At 39.2% G+C, this 16523-nt stretch overlaps 1 protein-coding gene across 2 annotated transcripts in view; it reads left to right on the top strand.

The window, feature by feature from the left end:
• Window positions 1-12794: 12794 nt before the first annotated feature.
• The window catches only part of UNC13C (unc-13 homolog C), a 404743-nt gene continuing 401014 nt past the window's right edge, over window positions 12795-16523 (top strand). Inside the window, exon 1 of one of the 2 annotated variants that reach the window (XM_024198093.1) lies at window positions 12795-15756. In XM_024198093.1, coding sequence (XP_024053861.1) covers window positions 12798-15756 — 2959 coding nt within the window. In that variant the 5' untranslated portion in view covers window positions 12795-12797. The remainder of the gene's footprint in view (window positions 15757-16523) is intronic. The other variant, XM_024198092.1, reaches the window with a different exon arrangement.

The raw sequence follows: 16523 nt of genomic DNA, 5'->3' as shown, positions 1-16523 counted from the left end.
GGATAGTCGTGCAAGAGATTCCCACTACATCAAGAAAGATTGGCCACTCCGACAGTCATTGGAGCCTGGGAGGAAAAGTGTTCAGCATCCACCACTTGTTGAATCAAGGAATATTTTGTTACCACCCTTACACATCAAGCTGGGTCTGATGAAGAACTTTGTCAAGGCCATTGACAAAACACAAGCAGCTTTCAAGTACCTCCGTGGAAAATTTCCAAGGTTAAGTGAAGCTAAGATAAAGGAAGGTGTCTTTGCTGGTCCTCAGATTCATGAACTTCTTCGAGATGATGATGCATTTGACCATGCACTGCGTGGCAAGGAAAAGACGGCATGGAAAGCCTTCCAGTTAGTGGCAATAAATTTTCTTGGAAACAACAAGGCAGACAACTACAGGTTGTTGGTGGAAAACCTCCTCAAGGCATACAAAAGCCTTGGTTGCAACATGTCACTAAAGATACATTTTTTGCACTCTCATCTAGATTTTTTTTTTTCCCACTGAACTGCGGAGCAGTGAGCGACGAGCACAGCGAGCGATTTCACGAGGACATTGCAACAATGGAGAAACGCTATCAGGGCAAATGGAGCCCATCAATGTTTGCAGACTATTGCTGGACAGTGACAAGAGATGCTCCATTTAATGAATACAAGAGACAAGCCAAGAAGCGCCGAGTAGACACTGAATAGGACTAAACTATGTAGATAATAGCTTTTTGCCTTTTGTTTCATAATAAATTTTATGTATATAACCCTTTGGCTGATTTTTAAAGTGTTACATAAACAGGACAGGTGAAATATTATCATGTAAAGCAACCATAAACACATGAAAAGACCTAGGTTTACAATTTATGATTAAAACTCTACTATCTACACAATATACATAGACATAAAATGTAAAAACTTAAATATCTTAGAAACAGTAGCCAATCAGTTGTTTTAATTGTCATATTTGAATTCAGCACATCAAAATACATAATAAATAGCACATTTTATCTCTGAAGCAGACGACTTCTCAAAAATTGTAGACCAGTGTAATTGACCAGTGCTGAGTGGCCCCAGGACTCTGGCCTGTAAAGTGGAAAACCACCCTGTTATAGGGGCCAAATCCTGATGTGTGCTTAACACCTCCAGTGCTCATTGACATCAAGGAGAGTTGCAGATGCTTAGCAAGGCTCAGATTTGGCTTCTAGAGTATGTGTGTGTATGTATGTATGTATGTATGCAGAACACATGATGCTGTGTTGTAACATAACTGTTCTCTCGGCATGAGTTAGGGTGTGATCCTGGCATTTTCTCAAGGGACAATGCCCCAAGTGAATATGACAGGCCAATTTAAATAAGAGCCATAATACCAACCCCACAGCATCATGTATCCTATATCTTCCACATGTTTAACAGAACTACTATTTTAGAAGTGTTTAGGGAATATTTAACATATATGGACTATTTTTGTATCACTCCACCTGTAAACAGGTTCCCTTAGTCTGTTTCACAGTCACGGGGCAAAGGGGGGAGAGTGGGAATATAACTAATATATCTTAAAAGCTTTACAAATTACCTAAAAAAAAATTTTCATAGGACATCCAATCTTAAATCTGTCGCTGGTCCAGGTCTGAATATTGCCTGTCCTGAAGCTTAGGCCAATGTAATTCTGAGGTTGAAATTGTGCATTTAGGGGGAAAGAATGGGGATTATTGGTTGCTGAGTAATGGGAAAAAATAGTGGCTGTTTAAACCTGCTCAACGGTTTGGAGTGTTGGAATAAGTCTCAGAGAGATGTTTTAGTGGTCAGAATGGAAGTAAGGCAGTGAAAAGTCCATGATAAATGACATTTTTAGATGTGCTTTCAGTTTATTACATAGCTTTCCTCTCTAAATATGTGGTATATGCAATTTAACGTTAATTTATTACTTGCGTATTATGGGCCTGATACTGAAGTTCTTATGTGAGAGATCTCCTACAGAAGGCAATGGGAGTTTGCCAAAATAAGAATTGTCAAGATTTGGCCATAAATATGATAATGTGTTGATAGTCTGTTCATTTGATCAATGAGAATAAAAATAAATTTATATTCTTTTATTGTAACATTGCACAAAACAATGAAGAATTTTATACACTCACAATTTAGTCTATACATTAAAAATCCATTATTTACAGTACTGTGGTAAACATTAATTTGAATTATACTAAGTTATTAGTATAGTTATTAATATAGTTTATAATAATTTTTTCTTTAAGTAGAAACTTTCTTTTCTCTAAATATTTCTAATGTGTGGGACTTTACATAGGAATAGTCCTTTTTAAAAAGATCCATGCTAAATCTTACTAGCTTTTGATAAGAATGTTATCTAAAATAGGTGTATGTATAATAATGCATACAATTGTAAAAGACCAAACATATCTTACAGCTGATATTAGTTTTTCTATCACCATTGTGTATGCTGATTATTTGATTTCTGCCCCTCCCCCCCCATGCTGTTTGGGTTAATGTTAGGGATAACTGAAATGCGATGAGGTCCAGTCAGACACAAATAGGAATGTTTTAAGCTAGTTTAATACAGTAATATGGTCAACCATCACATAACACTGAAGCTATATGCCAACCAACTCCTGTTCCTTTAAAAACCTTGTGTACACTTACACTATATTCGGATAGGGTATATTAAGCCACTTAGTAATGAGTAAGGCAAAATGGATATTATTAAAATTAGAAATCTACTGTAAGGTATCTTACACATAAGAAAGAAATTTAAATATAGTTCTATCGTATTCCTTAAAGCATGTATTCTGATCTATAGCTTTAGTTAAGATCACTGCTCCAGTGCCCTGAGGACTAACTATGATTTTTCTAGTTTTAGTTATAAATTCCATATTGGACAATTATTTCTGTGGAGAAAAATACAGGAGATATGCCTGCATCCTTAACAATTTAGTCTTGGTTATTCATCCACATTTGTGGACCACTTACTAGAATCATAATCAGGGGGGTTGCATAACCTCTTTTCATTGACAAATGCATATACTATACTGAAGTAGCACATAAAAATAGGAAAAATATAGTAGTGCTGCACAACTGAAAAGAGTATTGCAAAATAAAATGTTTATAAAACTCAGATATTATCTATAGAGCAACCTATCATAAAAATATACCAGCCATCCAAACCCGCTATTTGCTCATGATATTGGTAATAAAGTAAAGAAAAATGAAATTTTATTCCCCATTCAAAATAATTATTCACCCCAGATGGCTGGGAAATTATAATTATAGAAGGCCTCTCTGTAGATAGTTTGAAAAATATATTACTATATACCGTTAAGTAGTTCAAATGAAACAGCTATTGACTCTCAGAACCACTTGATGTAGTCACTGATTCACAATGTTCAATGATATATTGTATGGCCAAATTCGGATCTAAGCCACACTGGTGTAAATAAAGTTAATATCAATAGAGTTACATCAGTACTTTAGTCACGCCACTTTATTATCCATTATTGGGTTACATTAGTGCAACTGAGTTCAAAATCTAGCCCATAGCTTATAAAGTACATAAATGCCAAGTTGCTAAGTGTCTTGGAATATAGCTCTGCTGTGTGCTCTGTAGATTAGTTTGCATAACCTACTTGAAAAGCATACAGTCAAATAGATGGTACAGCATAAGTTAGGTGACAGTCATCTGATTCTTTTCCTTCTTTGATCTAATCTGTCTTTTAGTTAAGTAGGTCAGCCATTTTGACACTTATCTGTTTTGCTTATTCTGCCACTTTATAGAGTGCACCTATCATAAAACTTTAGAACATTAGCAGAGAGACAATCTCTTTAAGACATACAGGATGCAAACCGTGAAGGGCTTTATAGGTTAAAAATAAGCAGCTTGAATTGAATGAGTTGGAAGCCAGTTCACTCAGTGGTGCACAGATGCGCTGGTAATATGCTGCATATGAGAAGGACTGCTGAATAAGTGGACAGCCACATTCTGCATTATGGCTGAAGTTTCCAAGTGCTCTTTATGGACAGTGGCCACAGCTTCCTAGGCAAATGCAGGTGGGGAAAAGGCACTCTTGGCTGCTACTGCTATATGAGCATAAAAAAGTAAGCACCTCTAGTTGACAAATGTTAGTAGTAAAAGGATAGTATGCTCCTTCAGGTGTGTCTAGCCTCATTTCTGCCCTATCCCTACTGAGCTGCAACCTGCCAGCTCTCATACAAGTCTCATTCTTGTATTGATACTGAGGGCAAATCTACACTACAGTGCTACATTGGCACAGCTGCACCAATGCAGCTGTGCCGCTGTAGTGCGTCTGGTGAAGACACCTATGCCGACAGGAAAGTGCTTTCCCATCGGCATAATTACTCCATCTCTGCAAGAAGTGTACGCTATGTCGTCAGGAGAGCGTCTCCTACCAACACAGCGCCAGCGTGGACAGCGTGAAACTTGCGTCGCTCGGCGGGGGGGAAGGGGCTTTTTCACACCCCTGAGTGATGTAAGTTAGATCGACTTAAGTGGTAGTGTAGACCTGCCCTGGGAGAGCTGCTCAACATCTGTAACATCAGGGTTCAGTAAAACTGCGACGTAGAGTTCAATGTCATTGTCATGATGATAGCACTGCAAGCCAAAGAATCTCTCTATCCCCACTAATGGCCTCCTGTGTGAATTGAGCAGAAAGGGTGACAGAACCCTACAGTTCCCCACACAGGAAAATCCCCAGGCAGATAGTTGTCCAACAGAGAAAATGAGCCACTCTAGTGCAATTCTGTCTTTCTTTGCCAGAGTCTGTAGCAAGGTCAACTAATACAGTATATGCAATATTACACTAAACTGCATTTATGTAACAATCTTTACAAGCCGGTCATGGAGCACTTCATAATGCAACACATAATTATCATTATTTAAGAACAGTAAAAAGCAGCAGCAAAGTAATTCTTCAAATCAAATTCATTTGAATCAGGGTTTTGTTAATTAAATTATACCAGTGTAGTTAAAATCATCTAGTATGGACACAGTTATACCAGAGTAAAAGGGCATATACCAATATATCTTTTTCTGGTTCCCCTGACCAGCATACAATAGACTAATAAAAGCATAGTTTTACTGTCATAACTGTCTACCCTAGGATTTTTACCAGCATAGCTATATTAGTTTAAAAAAATCGCACCCCTAATGGACATAGCTAAGCTAGTGAAACTGAAGTATAGACCAGACTTTAGTGGCAGGAGCATGTCATGAGACTCTGAAGACCTGGGTTCCAGTTCTTAGTCTGATGTTGACTTGGGGCAAGTGAACCTCTCTGTGCTTCAGTATCCACAGCTTATAGATTCCAAGGTCAGAAGGGACCATCTAGTCTGGCCACCCAGACAACCCAGGCCATAGAACTTCCCCCGCCCCCCCCCCAACCCCGCCCCAAAAACCCCCCCCCCCCCCCCCCCCCCCCGCAATAATTCCTAGAGCAGATCTGAGTCTGTTTTTGTATCTTGATTTAAAAATTCTCAGCGATAGAGAATCCACCATGACCCTTTGTAAATTGGGCCCATGGTTAAGGACTCTCAACGTTAGACTGAAGTGTCCATTATTTAATATTTGCTTGCCATGTAGATAGTAATCAAATCACCCCTTAACCTTCTCTTTGTTAAAATTACCATCCTATTTATTAAGCTGTGTGAATTGGGTTGATTCCATCCTAGCCCCCACATAGGGTTGCTGGGAAGTGTAGTGAATCTATCTATCTCAAATGGAAGGTGTTTATGTAAGTGCAAAATAATAATTATTTAGGGGTTCATCATGCCTTTAGGGCACAGTCTTGTGCCGGCAGTGGTGCAGAGCCTCATTGCTTTGGGGAGCTCTATGGGCAGTCTGCCTCTCCCATAGCTTCCTGGTGTCTGTAGCACACAAACTGCTACCTCTCGTTTTAAAGGGGACAGGGAAAACGACTCTCTGGCCCTCCTGGATTGTGTCTGGCAGATTGAAAGGGGGAGCAGTGCCATGGATCTGCCTATTCCATGCCCCTCCTTAGTCCTTTGGGAGCACTGTGCTTCCCCAAGTTGGTCCTTGCATGGACTCTAGAGGGAAGAAGGTGCTTCTCATTCCCTTTATTGTCACTGCAGGCTCATGAAATGGACAGCAATGACTTAAGCCCTTAGTTTTAAATATCTAAATGGGCTGTGCATTTTTATAGCTATAGGAAATTAAGTTTGACAAAAAGCATAATTGCAAAAACTTCAAGTTCCCCCGGTCTCAAGGGAAAAATAAATATCAAGCCACTTTTTGATTTTGTGAGAAGCTGACATTAGACCCATAACTACAAAAGACTGCATAGGTACTTTGAGCCATAGCTATTAAAGGTCTGATCCTGCTTCCATTAAAGTTAATGAGAGTTTTGTCATTATACTATATGCATATAAAAATAACGTCTTAATACAAACTTTTATAGGCAGATAATGTGAAGCTGGTAGCAATGTGTTAGCACAGTAGCTGCCTGTAAGGATAGGAGCTGCTGTAGTTTGAAAATAATAGGATTCAGAATGTCATGAAATAGTGAAGGAATTAAAACAATTAAGCCTTGGAAAACTATACCAGGCCCTTCTGGTGGAACATTCTCAGCTTGGCAATACTTTGCCAGTGATAGAACCATGTTCTAGTCTAGTGACATATCCGAGCTACCTATTCACCAATAAGTGCAATGTCAGTATAACACCAGAGCCACATTCAGCCCTGGGTTATTCTAACTGCGTCTGTGGGAGAGGCTGCATAGGGTTCTCCTGTTTTGGTTCCCTCCCCTCTGCAGAGGGAGCACATGACAGATTTCCCCCCTCTCCTCTCTTCTCCTCGGCCATCCCAAACTTCCCAGCACAAAACCCGATACTTGGGCTGTGCGTTTGACTTAAAATAGCTAAAGCCAACTAATATTTATTTGGGTCCAATTTCATAACATGGCAAGATGTATAACTTAGTGTCTTGCAAACCATCTTTTTATTTTATTTTATTTTATTTTACACCAACTTGGCATGATGTTTCAATGGGAGACTCAAATCTGGACAGACAGATCACTGAATGAAAACTCTCTGATCACTGAGAAAATTCATTTATTCCTATATCCTTCCCACAAAGTGTGCTGCCCTACCTACATCCTTCTGACTGAACCTAGCAATAGCTTACTGATTAAAAAATAAGAGGCATGAACTAGATCTCTGCAAAAAAGTGAAATGGATCAGACCCAAAGAGACCATCACTATTTTATGTGGATAAACATGATTTAAACAAAAGCAGTGCTTGAGAGTGCACCAATAACCTGTAAGTGTATGATAAATGCTGCTGAGATCCAATGAAACTAATGTGAGAGAACCTAAGTCAGCTCCAATTAACAAGTCTATGTACATCTAACAATGCAGCTTTTAAATTGCTTGGGTATTTTCTAAAACCTGACGTGAAATAAATCAACTTGAGCTAGACGAGTTTGCAATTCTGTATAAACAATGTTCTCAAGGATCTTTGATACAAAGCATAAATTAAACATTGGATGGAAGTTAGACATATCGTTGGCTGTCAAGGAAGGAGTTACTAAGACTTGTTTGAAAATGGATGGTAATGTTCCAGGTTCCAATGATAGATTCATTATTCCTTGAAGTTTTGTAGCCTGAGCAGTTAAACGTGCCCTTAGTAGCCAAGTAGGAATTGGACGTAATGCATATGTTGGTGTTAAACCCTATATTCCATCATAGATCTCTGACACTCGCATCTGAGTAAAGATAGTTGGTTAAAGGAGAAGATTAAAAATGCCATGAGTGGAGTATGCAGAATCAGTTCACAATCAGCTCTGAGGGCTTGTTCATAAAATGATTATAAACGTCCACTGAAGAAGCTAAGAGGTTATTAATTGATCTCCCTACATTTACAAACATGCCTGTTAAAAAGAGCTTCAGGATGATTCCTTCCTCTGATAGCGACATGGGAGAATTAGACAGCCTTTGCTTTAAGGAGAACTTTGTGATAGTCCAACAGACGCCATTTGCACCTGTAGCTTCCAAGGATCGTCCACTTTTAATACGCTTGGTTCAGAGCCTAGGAGAATAAAAAGTCAACATAGCTACACTCATTTACAACAATTGAAAATCTGGCCCATATTCTAGAAAGGTGCCATCTTGTGTAAAATAACATGCAGCTGCCATGGAGGAGGAAGATGAGTGTTGTCTATTCCTAATCTATCTGCACTTGGGCCAAATCCTGACATGGTTGTAGCTGGGAGAGGAAACAAGGCTGCTATGCATCTTCTGCCCCAGGACTGCTGCCAGCCCGAGTTCTATTAGCCAGGCCTGGGCACCATGCAGTGCAGTTTTCTGCTTCAGTGTATACTACTAGCTAGTGTGTCCATGACTGCAACACAAGCAGTAGCTGGTTGGACAGTAGATGGGGCATATCCCCTAACTAGAAAACCAAGCCCTAAGGTGCATGGACTGCATTGTGCTCTCTGCAGTGCCCTGCTGCTTGCACAGAAGGATGAGATTCCCTATACTCCTTTCCTCCTCTCTCCTTGCGCTCCATCATGGGGCAGGTGGTAACTGTTCATATGCACTGTATGTGTACAAGATTTCTTACCTCCTTTTTGTGCCAAAGGAATTTTTGGTTTCAGAAAGATTTAGAAATTGAAATGAAATGGTCTCAAACTGTCAATTTAAAAACTAATGCATTCAGAGGCTAGTAACACACTGTGTTGATGATATTAGAAAATATAGGAATGGGTGCCCCAGAAACAAACAAGTCAAAAACCCAGAGATGGTCTATCCTTTCCATTCTATCTATCCCCCATCTCAGTAGCTAATGCTGAAACCTTCAGATGCAGGCAAGAGAGAAAAAGAAAAGTGCACCCAACTGTGTACAGTACAATTTGTACCTTAGAGAAAATGTCTTCCTAACCCCAGCTGGTGATCAGGTTCTGCCCTGAAGTCTGAGGGTTGATTGTCCTAGTAGCTAATTTTACCCTAACTGCATGCACTATTATTGTTCATATAGGGGTCTTACTCCTTTTTTGAGTATTATACTGTGGCAATGTGTTTCAGAGGTGAGTGATACCTGTATACAATGAGTACTTCCTTATATCCGTTTAAAATGTATTGACTCCTATTCTTGTATTATGGAATAGGAGCTTCTATAGACCATTGAATATTTTATACTTCTATCATATTTCCTCTTGCTCATCTCCCTTTTAGACCAAATGGCTCTCGTTTGTAGCCCCTGTGACCCCACACTAGTAAATCAAATGGCACCTTTGGCCCCACACTTGTAGCCCTTTTCTGAACCTAATCTAATTCTTCCATATTACTCTTTATCTCATTCTTAGTACAGCCAGCTGAAAATCGGACAGCTTAAAATCTTAGGCTTGTGGGTACATCCTGTCCTCTGCTGCACTAGGGTAGGCAGGAATGAGGGACAGAAGATGATACAGAAAGACTCTTCCACTGAGCAGAGTCAGAGAGGATACTTCCATAGGGCACAGGAGAATCCAGGTACAGCACTACCTGAACACTATGCTCTAAAGATCTGAGAGCTAGGAGGATGTCTAGCCTTCCAACCAGCCAAGTGTGCATGCTACAGTCAGAAAAGCTGTGAAGTACTTCCCCAGCCCATGATCCTACTCTGCCTGGTAGAATCCTGCCCCGGCCTAGAGAAAGAACTAAACAGCATTTCTGTTCCCTCTGACTGCACTAGCCAAAGGAGGGTTTGGTCCTTAATCACTTTTTTGATTGCTGCTGCACATTAAACAGATGACTTAATTAAACTGTGCAGATTATTCAGAGGGAATTCAGACAGAACCAAAAACTGATATTTCATCTCATTTTCAAGAATCAATTCAGGGCTAACCCAAGTATGTATATAAATATTGTTTATTCTTTTATCTACAAAATATGACTCCAAGACTACAAAGTGTTACTAATGTGAGTAGTCCTATCGGCTTCAATGACCTTACTCAGGTAAGTCAGGCTTGCCAAATCAGGCATATAAATATTAGAACTGTAAACATTGAAATTTAACAGTTCTATGTGTTTTCAGTATTTTTACCCAATAAAGCCCAGCTAGAGTAACAGCAACATTTTTTAAAGTCCTGTAGCAATTCCCAATCCACCAATTGGAAAAGGATGAAAATTCTCCCCTGAATCCTCTTTGATGGCCCTTCTGGAAGTAGTTCTACTTCCTCTCGGGGGGAAAAAAGTCTCTATTATTTTTCTTCTGCAATTTTATGTATCCCACAAAACTGGCAATCAGTGTCCCAAAGGTACATGAATGGATTTCAATTTGCCACCTATAAGTTAGTGGCTATAAACTAAAATGATGATGATTTCTTTAAAAATAAAATGGAATCCTTGGCTAAGTACAGTGCTACCTTCTATTGGCCTGATTCTCCAAACACATACACATGGGTAACTTTATTCACATGAATATTCCACTAACTTCAGCTGAACATTTTTATACCCACTTGTAAATGTTTTGGGGAAAGAAGCCCAATATTTGTAAAATCAAAGACTTGGTGGATGTAGCAAGAGTTCTGTGTAATTCTTCTTTTAGACACATTTCAATGCTGAAGTTGGGGGGGGAAAGATTTCTAATTACCATCAGACTACACAAAAGCTGCAACAGCCAAAAGTGCTCACTATCAATGCAATGTATCCAATTTGCCAACTTTACATTAATTGTCTGTTAATTGCCATTGCAGTATTACTTGTTAGACAGTTAAAACTATTCTAACAGTCAGGGCCAGCTCTGGCTTTTTTGCCGCCCCAAGCAAAAAAAAAAAAACCCGCGGGGTGGCTGGAGCGGCAAAGCAAAAATAAAAAACCGTGCGGGGCAGCGGGAGCCAGGGTGCAGGGGAACTCCCTGCACTGCAGACATGCCCCGGGCAGCGGAGTGTGCGCCCCGGCTAGTGGGGGAGGGAGCGAGGGGGGAGAGAGAAGGGGGCCAGAGTTCCGCATCACTCCGGACGGCGGGCAGGGAAGGACGCGGGCTGCCCTGCCAGGCTTGTTGCATATCTTCCCTTAAAAACTCCAGCCCTGTTTGACTGTAAACCACATTTTGTTGGGGGAGATTCTGGATGGCCCTTATATGGCTGTACAGTGGTATTGGAGAGGGATAAAGGGCTTTCACCCTTATTCCTTGTCTGATTTTAATTATGGGCCAAGCAGAATTGTGTCCCTGCTGTCCAGGGAGCTCCAGAACTTTTCCATTCCTATGTCCCTGTGGACCCTTGACACCCCACAGCGGGTGGGGAGGAGACCATGCCAGTGCTTTGACACTACTGTTCACTGATCCAGTGAAGCTGAATAAGCTGCATCTTCCAGAGGGTTATGGCAATGGGTGCACTGCCTCTGCAAACATAGAATGCTCTTGGAACTCTTGTCTCCCAAGGAGGAATACCTGCCATTGCTCCCTGGGGAGCAGTGTAATGCCGCATTGCCCTGTATTAAGGTTTGTGGCTAAATGGCACAGACTAGCCCTTTGCCTTATGGAAAGCATAGGCAACAACTGTGCAAATGACACTTGCTTAACGTTTCTTACTTGAACTTATTGATTAAAGAGTTCTCTAACCAAGCCAGTCTAATCAAAGCAAAGAGGCTGTTTGCAGTGGTATAACGCCATTCTTCTCCAATGGAGGTTCTCCTGATCAGGCAACTATGCAATTTGATGAGTAAAGTGAATTCAGTCTCCTAAAGTGAACACTGAGCCCCTTAAAGAAAGATTTTTATGACACATAGGGATGACTAGTTAACTTAAAAAACCTAAAATAAAATTCCATAATACAAGCATTTTGTTGTTGCATTTAGGTCCTGATCCAGCTTCCAAGGAAGCTAATTGAAAGGTTCCATTGACTTCAATAGGAGTTGGATCAGGCATTTTAAAAGCCAAAATATTGAGACATTAAACATATATATATATATATATATAAACACATGATAAAAATTGTAATGCATGACATATCTCAGTGTTTCTCAATGACTAGTTCATGGACCAGTGCCAGTCCCTGAGATCTCCCTGACAAAGTTTAGGAAGGCAGCAAGCCGGTCCACTGAAATCTGGTTTGAATGGGCATTTATTCTAAAATTAAAAGTTTGAAATCATTTATTTTAATTAATCTACAGTTCAACATTCTGATCTATATTCTACAGTTTGTAGAATATTTATATCGGCACATTTAACTGAAATCATACCAATGGAATGCTATGGATGAAGCATTTAAAGTATTGCAATATTTTTACTTTTTCGATGAGAAATATAGCTGTGAAGATACCGTTTAATAATCTTGAACCTACCATTTAATAACTGTCATTAAAAATCTATAGATCCACACAGCAAGAATGCTGTTTAATGTGGCATTGCTGGCCCTACAATTAAATATATTAAGTTTGATTGTATTTTAAAATGGACATGGTCTAGCTGGTTTCTCTTATTGCCAAATGTCACATAGATTTCAAAAATGTTTAGTGTTGCCATGTAATGGATTAAATGATAAATTCTGTTTTGAAAGCCATAGTAACACTATTCCCTCCTTTTTAGACACTGCCAGGAGCCATGGGGAACAAAGCAGGATTTTACAGCACATTCAGGCCTCCTTCAGGATTTGGTTTCCGATGAACACATGTACTTTTTCCTGTCAAATGATACCAAAACCTTGGTAGTTTACATGTTGAGCACATCCTCCCTGTCTACAGTCCCAGCTGATAAAATGTACACTCACTAATGATTCTGTTGGAGATACAAATATTTTTCTGGATCTGAAATTGGATTTTTTGTGGGGAAAGGTTAATATAAATTGCTCTCCATGGTTTCTGCCCTTTTAAAGAGCCTGATCTCATCTTACATATATAAGATTTACAAAGGAATGTTTACAAAGAAATTGGGAAATAGTACAAAAAAGAAAGAGAGTTCTCAGAGCAAAAAGGAACAAGACTTAACCCAGGTTGGACAGACAAAGAATCCAAAGTTTTCAAATACTTTGAAAAGCACCGTTAAAAAGATTGCAAAGTGTCCATCTGCTCGCAACTTGTCAACTGAAGAAGAGGAAGGTAATAAAGAATTTTCACTTTCTCCAACATTCAGTTACAGAGTTGCTATTGCCAATGGACTACAAAAGAGTATTTTTGTAACAAACAATAATAATGAGGAATTATTTCAAGATATCTCTTCAAATGATAGTTCGTATTCTGAGTCATTAAGTGAAGTAAAGAGTAGCAGCAGGAAAAAGGAGTATTTATCACATACAATGCCTGTGAGACGCAACAGAAAGAGTTTGAGCAGTCTTGCTCCATCAGATGGGAGTTCTGATGGCGAACGTACTTTGCATACCCTAAAGCTAGGAGCTTTACGAAAACTAAGGAAATGGAAAAAGAGCCAAGAGTGTGTCTCATCGGACTCAGAGCTGAGCACATGGAAGAAAACATGGGGCCTAAGAAGCAAGTCGTTAGACAGAACTGGTCGTCACCAGAAATCCAATGCCCTGGAACCAGGCTTTAGTTCAACTGGGTGTATTAGTCAAACGCATGATGTTATGGAAATGATCTTTAAAGAACTTCAGGGAATCAGTCAAATTGAAACAGAACTTTCTGAATTAAGAGGACACGTAAATGCTCTGAAACAATCCATTGATGAAATCTCTAGTAGCGTAGAAGTTGTACAAAGTGAAATTGAACAGTTGAGAACTGGATTTGTACAGTCACGAAGGGAAACTCGAGACATACATGACTACATTAAACAAATAGGCCACCCAGGAAACAAAGCAAGTCTTAGGTTTTTAAATGTGACTGAAGACAGGTTTGAAAATATTGAAAATGTGGTTTACAGAATTTTAATAGACAGAATGGGGTTCTCAGAGGCACAAAACACGATTAAAATTGAATTGGCCCATAGATTAGGGCAACAAAGAGACTGTCCCAGTGCAAAGCCTAGACCTATACTTGTATACTTTGAAACAGCACAACAGAGAGATTTAATTTTAAAAAAATCTTATAAACTTAAAGGAACCGGCATTGGAATTTCTACAGATATCCTTTCCCATGACATGAGAGAGAGAAAAGAGAGAGGACTGCCTTCCTCTCAGACATATGAAAGTATGGATATGAAACCAGAGCCAAAAACTAAAAAACATGACTGGGTATCACCTGATGACAGTGATAAAGAGCTGGAATCCGATATAAATAGGAATAGTTATGCAAAGATATCAAAATCAGCATTTCAGATAAAAGTGAGCACTACAAAGGGAAGTGTGGAGTCTCCAAATACCAGAATCCAAAGTAGGACTGTTGATGGCAGCATCTTTCCAAATAAAACAAATTATGGTGAACAGTCACCAGAATTTGACAATGTGGATAAGCAATCAAAGACCTACTATTCAGATATGCCACCTGTTTGGCATTCACAGAATGATTTTACAACTCCTAAACTTAGCCGTTCGGAGTCGGATTTTTCAAAATTGTGTCAGTCTTACTCTGAGGATTTTTCTGAGAATCAGTATTTTAGTAGAACTAATGGCAGCTCACTATTGTCTTCCTCGGATCGAGAGCTTTGGCAGAGAAGGCAAGATGAAACGTGCAACTGGTATGGTAGCTCACAAGATCAGACTTTTAACCAAGATATGCAGCCTTATCCAGAGCAAAATGAAGCTGAAAACACTGAAACAGTTGACAGTGGTGTAAGCAATGGAATAATGTGTGTATCTGGAGACAGAAGCCATTATAGTGATTCTCAGCTCTCCTTACATGATGATCTTTCACCATGGAAAGACTGGAATCAGTTAGATCAAGGCACAGACTTGGGCCTAGATTCATCCACACAAGAAGCTTTTGCTTATGATATGAGCACCCCTTCAGACCAACAAATAGATTTTGGAAAGTGCCAAAGTTCTGACCTCCAGGATGACACTGAAAGCTATGACTTTACCCTTGATGGTAATTCTCCATCATGTCCCGGCCTCGACAGTGAAACACAAAGTCAGTGGATCAGCCAATATGATGATTATCAGGAAACAAATTCTAATTCCCTTTATCAAAATCAAAACAGATTGCCCATGATGTATCGAAGTCAAAGTGAACTACCAAGTGATGAATCGGAGGAAGCACCTCCTAAATCATGGCATAGTCGACTAAGTATAGACCTTTCTGACAAGACATTCAGCTTTCCTAAATTTGGATCTACACTTCAGCGTGCTAAATCAGCCCTGGAAGTGGTCTGGAACAAAAGCACACAAAGTTTAAGTGGATATGATGATAGTGGGTCATCTTTTATGGGGAGATTTAGGACTTTATCCCAGTCTACTGCTAATGAATCAAGCACAACACTCGATTCTGATATTTATACAGAGCCTTGTTATTACAAAGCAGAGGATGAGGAAGATTTAAGTGAGCCAGGTGGTGAGAATGAAACAGATTACGTAGAAGTAATGGAACAAGTTCTTGCTAAACTAGAAAATAGAACTAACACAAATGAAACTGATGAACAGGTTCAGGAGTATGAACTTGAACAGTTTTCATATGAAACTCCATACGCAACACTACAAGAAGATGAATATGACAAGCAGTTTGACAACCTGACCATCGAAGAAGGGTTGGAACCTGCAGAAGATATAGCTGCTGAAACAGAAATCAGGGAAGATGAAAATCAAAATATCCCAGTGATGCCTATTGAAATGACAAAGAAAAAGAGAATACGCCCATCATTTAAAGAAGCTGCTTTAAAAGCCTACAAGAAGCAAATGAGTGAGTTGGAAGAGAAGATCCTTGCTGGAGGTACTGATTAAATATTGTCTAGTAAACAAACTTTGCTGTCATAATTAAAGATTACCCTTATTTTCAACATAGGGCCCAATCCTTCTCCCATTGAATTCAATGACAGAATGCCCATTGACTTCAGGAGGAACAGTTATTAGACTCTTTAATAAAATTCATATTTTTCAGTCTTGGGGTGAAATCCTGGTCCTACTGAAGTCAATGAGAGTTTTGCAGTTGACTTCAGTGAGGCCAGAATTTCACTCTTAGACTATATTCTGGAAGAATCAGTTGAATACTTTTTTGTTAGCTTTAATATGCCACATAAATGATTTTAAAACTATTTAAATTTTGTATTGTAAATGAATACTGGATGAAAAATCAGCATTGTTTAATTGGGTTAAACTCTCAATTAAGTTGACTATATAGTCTGTTTTTAATGAATACATTTTCACACAACTTTATAAGTAGAATAACTAGGAACAACCAAAGTGTTCTAATATGACAGTATTTTTCCAGCCGGCTTTCATATAGATGATTGGTTTTATGCTCGTCTTGATGAACATGTAGGTTAGATTTCTGAGCAACATAACTTTCTGTGCTATCTTAATTAGTATATAAATCATTGGTCTGAATTCTGGCCTTAGTTAAATTAATACAAGCCCATTGAAGTTAGTTCTGAGATATTAAATAAAAGGGGGAAAAGGTATATGTGATAGCTTCAGTGTAAATGAAAAATATGGGGCTTGTATCATGTTTAAGTCAAAGAGATTGCACAGACAGACACA

The sequence above is a fragment of the Terrapene carolina genome, unplaced genomic scaffold (genome assembly GCF_002925995.2).
Source record: "Terrapene carolina triunguis isolate 2854851 unplaced genomic scaffold, T_m_triunguis-2.0 Scaffold67, whole genome shotgun sequence".
Lineage (NCBI taxonomy): Eukaryota > Metazoa > Chordata > Testudines > Emydidae > Terrapene > Terrapene triunguis.
Note: the sequence above shows the minus strand (reverse complement) of the source record. Positions and strands in the feature narration are given on the sequence as shown.